Source organism: Heteronotia binoei, chromosome 18 (genome assembly GCF_032191835.1).
Source record: "Heteronotia binoei isolate CCM8104 ecotype False Entrance Well chromosome 18, APGP_CSIRO_Hbin_v1, whole genome shotgun sequence".
Classification (NCBI taxonomy): Eukaryota; Metazoa; Chordata; class Lepidosauria; order Squamata; family Gekkonidae; genus Heteronotia; species Heteronotia binoei.
The window spans coordinates 48,510,077-48,517,106 of record NC_083240.1 but is presented as its reverse complement, the minus strand read 5'-3'; the positions used below and the strand labels follow the sequence as shown (position 1 = coordinate 48,517,106).

The following is a 7,030-nucleotide window of genomic DNA, read 5'->3' as shown; positions in this document are numbered from 1 at the left end:
TATACGCCGAACAGAAGCCCCAGCCTGCTCCCCTTCTGAGAAGCAATTTAGCTCGGCATTTTCCAACCCCAAAAGTCCCCAAGTCCACCCTCCTGTCTCACACAGTGGCCACCTAGTTCCTCTGGAGGGACAACAGCAGGGCAGAGAGGCAGAGGCCTGCCCCTGAGAAGAACATCAGAAGAGCCCTGCTGAATCAGATCAGGGAGGGTCCATTTAGTCCAGCCTCCTGTCTCACACAGGGGCCAACCAGTTCCTCTGGAGGGACAACAACAGGGCAGAGAGGTTGAGGCCTTCCCTTGAGGAGAACATCAAAAGAGCCCTGCTGGATCAGACCAGGGAAGGTCCATCTAGTCCAGCCTCCTGTCTCACACAGGGGCCAGCCAGTTCCTCTGGAGGGACAACACCAGGGCAGAGAGGCCGAGGCCTTCCCCTGAGGAGAACCTCAGAAGAGCCCTGCTGGGTCAGACCACGGAGAGTCCATCTAATCCAGCTCTTGTCTCACACAGTGGCCAACCAGTTCCTCTGGGGGGCGAACAACAGGGCAGAGAGGCTGAGGCCTTTCCGTTAGAAGAATATCAGAAGAGTCCTGCTGCATCAGACCAGAGAGGGTCCATCTAGTCCAGCTTCCTGCCTCACACAGTGGCCAATCAGTTCATCTGGAGGGCCAGCAACAGGGCAGAGAAGCTGAGGCCTTCCCCTGAGAAGAACATCAGAAGAGCCCTGCTGGGTCAGACCAGCAATGGTGGGGCAAGTTGGAGGGCAGCTGGAAGGGGATCCAAGAGAACCTAGAATTGGCTAAGGAAGCTTATAAAAATCAATATGATAAATCCCATGTGCCCGTTTGGGATTTCCAAGTGGGGGATTCTGTGGTTGTGTCAACAAAAAACCTTCCACTGAATCAGCCTTCAAAGACGCTGGTTTATAGATTTCTGGGCCCTTTTAAGATCAAAAGGGTAATCAAGAAAGTGACGGTAGAACTGGAGTTGCTCAAGATGTTTAGTAAAATACACCCTGCCTTTCATTGCAGTCTTTTGCGAAGAGACCCACAACCTATCCAGATTGCGAATCAGAGTCATCATGAAGTACAAGAAATTTTAGATGCTAAAGTAAAGTGTGGAGTGTTGTAGTATCTGATTAAGTGGAAACATTTCCCGGCCAGTGAAAATGAATGGGTAGCAGAACAAGATGTTTTAGCCCCTGATTTGATAAACAAGTTTTATAAAGCATTCCCTCAGAAACCCCGACGCTGATAGGGGTGGCAGTATGTCAAGCATGGTAAAATTCCATTGATAACTGATTGTTTTAGGGTCTTCCATAACACTGGTCTGTGAAATATCATGGAGGACCAAGGTCCGTTAGCTCTGTTATTCTTTCCCCTCCCCCTTCTTGCCTTATTGCTTGCAAAGTAGAAGTAGAGAGAAACCAAACTAACTTGAGAAGAAGTAATCAGCACCTCCCCATACATTCCTGTAAGGGAGTGCAACACATCTGGGGCAAGCAAGAACAGAGTCCTGATAACCATGAGAATGTAGACATTTATGATAGTTTATGTGCATCCCTCGCCCCACCTTTTGGAATTCTTTTGAAGTATGCCTTAAAAGTGTTGCATCTTTAGCATCACTCTGGAGAATCTGTTACACTGAAAGTATCCGTCTATCAATGAACGTAGTTTTGTATCAAGCTCCACTCCCACGCTTGACAGTCCCGAGCTCTGCCGCCCGCGCGGCGGATCCCTGGGAACGGGTCAGCGTGCCGACCTGGCGGGCAGGGGAAGAAACCCGAGGCCGTGCCGAAGCTGCGGGCGGGCAACGGAGCCCGAGAAGGGACAGGCGACGCCTCCGCCAGGAACGCGGAAGCCGGAAGAGAGCTGGCGCTGCTATAGCAACGGAACCCGCGATAGCGCAGCATGGCGCGATATCTGGCCGCCATTTTAAGGGTTTCCAAGCAACCGCAGCAAATAGCCCGCGGCGGTGGTCGTAGGCCGCAGAGTTCTGTTCTGTTCTGCTTGTGGGCTTCGGGGTGCAGCTCAAGAGGGCTCCCCGCAGAGGAGAGGAGAAGCGCCTCGTGGCGTCAGACGCGCCGGCCTCGGTCCGCGGGGGGCTGTGTGCAAAGTGCTGCGAGGACTACGGCGCCCAGAGTGCACCGCGAGGCGGGGGCTGTCGCCGTGGCAGCGAGGGGGGGCGGGGGGCGCCTCGTTCTTCTGTGCGGGCAGAAGCTGCCCACGATGGCCAAGGGCATCCTAGGAGAAGCTGGTCTCCACTTTGATGAGCTGAATAAGCTGCGGGTTTTGGACCCAGAGGTGTCCCAGCAAACACTGGAGCTGAAAGACGAATGCAGAGCCTTTGTGGACAGTAAGTGCTGGCGTTTGGGGAGAGGGGGGAGTTCTTTGTGCTGCACAATCCCCGTCACTGAGCACCTCTGTGACATCATCAGAAAAGCTGCTTTCACTAGATGGAGATGTTACAGTGCCAAGACTGCTTCTTGGTGAAACTGAGCCGCCCAGGGTCAGGCACACAGTCATAGCCTTGGCTGCAAGCTGTTACAAAGTTAAACTCAAAGCGCCTTTTTTCCTACCAATAAGAGCATCCCACCCTTATTATCAGTTCCAGTTGAAGCAGGTTATTCTCAAAAGTCTGAGATGCATTTGACCTTCAGCGTGCCACTCTTTCCCAGGGTCAGAAGTTACTTGTGCGGAGTTACAGACATAACACAGTAGATTAGCAAGTCGGCTTAGAGTCGCTTTCACTCAATGCAACCTGTAAGCCAGCAAGGAAAGAGAGGAAAAGAAAAGAAAGAAGAGGGAGAAGGGAGGGAGATGTGGAAAGAAAGCAACTTTAACTTTAAATGTGTTCTCGAAGCTCCCTAACACCATCTGGCTGGGTGAAGGGATTTAAAGAGACAGATGCCTTCACCAAGCTGGCCAACAGCGTGGCAGGGGCTTCAAGAGCTGCATAGTGTGTGAAAGAGTCACGTGTGGGTCCTGAGCCACAGTTTGGCCACCCTTGGTAGAGCAGGATTATGCAATTACAATATGCTACCAATTTTATTGATAAAAGCCCCAGCAGAAGCAGTGTTGAATGAGGAAGCAGGAGGTGGGCGCAAAGCGATACCCTCTCATTTGCTGCTCTAGTGAATGCCTCTGGTGTAAAGGGGACTTGTCCCTGTCTGGAAGGAATTTTGCTCACAATACCTAATGGGGATCTCCAAGGTCAAGGTCAGCAGACCTCTGAACAGGAGTTGCTGGGTGGGAGGGCTGGCTCCGGGACTGGCTTGAGGGATTCTCTGGGGCACCTGGTCTGGCTGTCGTGAGATACTGGGCTGCAGGGACTTGTGGTGTTTTCTTCAGGAAGGATCCATCAGTCATGGCTGGAAAGAAGCTGTGGCTCAGTGGCAGAGCTCCCACTTGGCCCAGTGCAGAAGGCAGTGAGAGCAGAAGGTTCCCAGTGTGGTCCTGGCATCTCCAGTGGATGGATCTCAGGCTGTGGGGACAGGGAAAGGCCCTTCTCTGCCTGAGGCCCTATCTGAATAAGCTCAGCTGCACAGGATGGAAGCATTGTTTTCTGCCTCTTTTACAGAAATCGCAGAATTTAAAAAAACCGTGGGCAACTTCATTGAGCTGGTCGATCAGCAAGCAAAAGCAGCTGAAAACGAGAAGATTAAGGTAAGAAGTCCTGAGTGTCAACACCCTGCCTGGCTTTCCCCAGAAGAACTGCCACAGGGGTTTGCCCTCCCAGACCCCAGGAGCAGGCCTACTGCGCTGCCAAAGCCAAGCTGATCATGAGCCCTGAATCCTCCTGAGCCATGTGGACTACTCTGACCAAGAGGCAGAGGTGAGATCTGGAAGGCTACAATGCCAAGTCAGTGCCTCCGTTAAGCATCTATTAAAAATTTAAAAGGTCCCCCACAGAGCAGAGATGTAAACTTTGTAAAGGACACAGAAAAATACAATTGAAAGATTAAAAAAAAACCCCTTAAAATACAACATGCTTTAAAATTAGCACTGGTTGGTCTTAAAAGCTGCTTTCTTTGTGTATCTCTCATGGGATCCATGGAACTGGGCAAAGGAAGCTCTGACTCTTTCCTTCCTTCCACAGGAGACCAGGAAGGAGGGGAGGAACCTCAGTCAATAGAATGAAGAGAGGCTTGGCTCATAGCTCTGCTGTGTGATTGAGAGCCTGGCAAACCAAGCTTTCCCTACCCCCCTTCCTCCCCAAGGGAGGAGCCTCAGCCAATGGAGAAAATAGGTTTTGCTCTGTAGCTCCTGTGCAATTGAGTAAGCCTTGCAAAGCAAGCTGTGGTACAGGAGAAGTTGCTCTGGGGGCTGATAGGAGCCCTGAGACCCGATTCAGCCCCCGGGTCGCATATTTGACACCCCTGAGTAAATTTTTATCCCAAAGGAATTCAGAGCGATTCATTCTTCCTTCTTTTATCCTCACAACAACCCTGCAAGGTAGTTTAGATTGAATGTGTATGACTGGTGCAAGATAAGCCAGCAAGATGCCTGACAATATGGAGACTTGAATCCAGGTCCTTGTCCCACACACTTACCCCTACCCTGCAATTTTTCATGTATGTACTTGCAAATCTTTTCAGTTTCAGTTGGTGGCTTCTTTTGGCCTATTTTATGGATGGATTCGTAAGTTAACAAAGACATAGAGAATCTATTAATAAATAAATCTAAAGCTGATAATGGGCATTCCTCTTTCTCCTACAGGGACGGTGGCTCAGTGGTAGAGGGACGGTGGCTCAGTGGGGAGGGACGGTGGCTCAGTGGTAGAGCATCTGCTTGGGAAGCAGAAGGTCCCAGGTTCAATCCCTGGTATCTCCAAAAAAGGGTCCAGGCAAATAGGTGTGAAAAACCTCAGCTTGAGACCCTGGAGAGCCGCTGCCAGTCTGAGAAGACAATACTGACTTTGATGGACCAAAGATCTGATTCAGTATAAGGCAGCTTCATATGTTCATATGTACATGCAGAATTGAATGGCTTCGCTTTCTTACCAGGCAGGTTCCTCTCTCAGACACAGCAGAGAATGCCTCTTCTGAAATGTTGGTTTCTCTGATGCGTGCAGTATCTTTAAAATGGCTTTTTTTCCACAACTATGAAAATGTATGCAGATTTAAAGCTCACAGGATTGTCTTGTTAATTTAGTAATACTCCTAATGATATCATTGCTGCCTTGGGACAACTGAAACAAAACAAACATTCTGCACTCCTCTCTTCCTCAGGCAATAGGGGCCCGGAATTTGCTGAAATCGATCACAAAGCAGAGAGAGGCTCAGCAGCAACAGCTTCAGGCACTAATAGCGGAGAAGACAACCCAGCTGGAAAGGTGAGGTCCTCAAGCTTATTTTTGATAACAGTCCCCACAGTCTCACCGCTCCAATTTTAGTGTACAGGGAGAGCCGACAGCCCCATTCTTTGCCTGGCCAAGGAGTGGCTCTCACATTGCAGCCAGCCTTCTGTGCCCTGTCAGACTCTGAGGAAGCAGACAGAGAACCACAACAGTGATTTGAGAATCCAAAGCAGCCTCAAAGGTCCATCTTCACCACCACCATAGAGAGTGGCCAAGCAGAGGCACCGAGGCCCGAAGGCTCAGCTGTCTCCAAACAGGGCAGTGCATCTTTGGCACCACAGCTGATAGCGACTGATGGATTTCTCCTCCAAGAATGTTGCCTAATCCCTTGTAACATGCATCAGTACACCTGAAATAAATAGCAGGTTCCCTCTGGTTATTCAAGCATCTCCCTTGCTCTGAGTTGCTGTCATTCAATGCAACCTGCTAACCAGTAACCCCCACCCCACAGGTATCGTGTGGAATACGAAACACTTTGCAAGACAGAAGTGGACCAGAATGAGTTCATCGACCAGTTCATATTCCAGAAATAAAAAACCCCACAATCAGCAGCAATAGATTGGGACAACTTGAACCATTCCAGCACCCTGAGGATTCCACAGTGAGCAATTTGCAATAGTCATGAATTGATTCCAGGGTCACACCAAGGAAGGCTGACAATTTTTTAAAAGAAATTTTTGACAGTTTGAAATACCCAGACCATGTTTGGAGAAGGTCTGTCCTTGTTGCTGTTAATTCTGCTCCCTGCCATTTGGGGAGTCTTTTTAAGTGCAACATGATCCAGGGAAATAAATTATTGTTTTTAGAAATGCCTCGTTTCTTTTCAAATGGGACTTGGAAGGTGCCAGGGTCACTAGTAATTCCTGCTTGGGGAGCTTTTGCAGAGGCTCCTCAGTTTTCTGGCTGCAGTCCAGCTTTTGGGTCATGGGCACACCACATGCAGTTTGAATGCAGAAAAGCTGCAGACTGAACCAGTTGGCTCAGCAATGGGGATAGCTCTTCAGCCTAGCAGCCAAGGGTCCAGCAGTGCTGACTAAGCCACAAACATGAGGAAAGGTGAGGAAAAGGACAGAATCATGAAAATGATTCCAGAATCCAAAGCAGTCTCTATGTCTTAACCAGCCCAGCATCTGCAAGAGGGCTTTCCCACTCAGCCTGAAACAGCGTCACTGGGATTCAGCTTGCTCCCCAGGAGTCTCCATTTCTCTCCTCCACCCTTCACTGGGTCAACACATCTTCCCTGTGGAAGGTAGAGCCGAAAATGTCACCCCCAAATCTTTGCCCTGGTTTGCCAGTGAATTGAATCCCTGGACATGCAGGAGGCCCCCATGCAGGGTGCAGCCTGCCACGTCCCACCCAGGACCTCCAGGGGCAATTTGGGGGACTCCAAAGAGCACCACCTCTCCACTTTCATCCCGTGTTCACTAAGATACTAGAAATGTCCATCTGTCTGCCAAGGGATTGGGACCTTTTCTGACTGAACATGGAGGACTGGAGTCTCCCAGGATGGATGGAGGGAAGAAGGCAGCAGCAGGGGAGAATGGGTGGGAATGGGATTCCCCCAGTCCCGTTAAAGCTGGAGAGTTTTGCTCAGGTCCTAATGAGGGAAGACACTCAAGTGTTTGTTGGTGGCTACAAGCTTAGCCAGCTTTAAGAGGGGATTGGATAAAAATATG

The 7,030-nt window shown here is 50.0% G+C and overlaps 1 protein-coding gene across 1 annotated transcript; it reads left to right on the top strand.

Moving 5' to 3' along the window:
* Positions 1–1,904: 1,904 nt before the first annotated feature.
* Positions 1,905–6,163, top strand: IFT20 (intraflagellar transport 20). Its single transcript, XM_060258882.1, has 4 exons — positions 1,905–2,351; positions 3,576–3,661; positions 5,227–5,330; positions 5,806–6,163. Exons 1-4 carry the CDS (start codon positions 1,907–1,909, stop codon positions 5,885–5,887), a joined length of 717 nt encoding a protein of 238 aa, XP_060114865.1. The 5' UTR covers positions 1,905–1,906; the 3' UTR covers positions 5,888–6,163.
* The last annotated feature ends 867 nt before the right edge of the window (positions 6,164–7,030 follow it).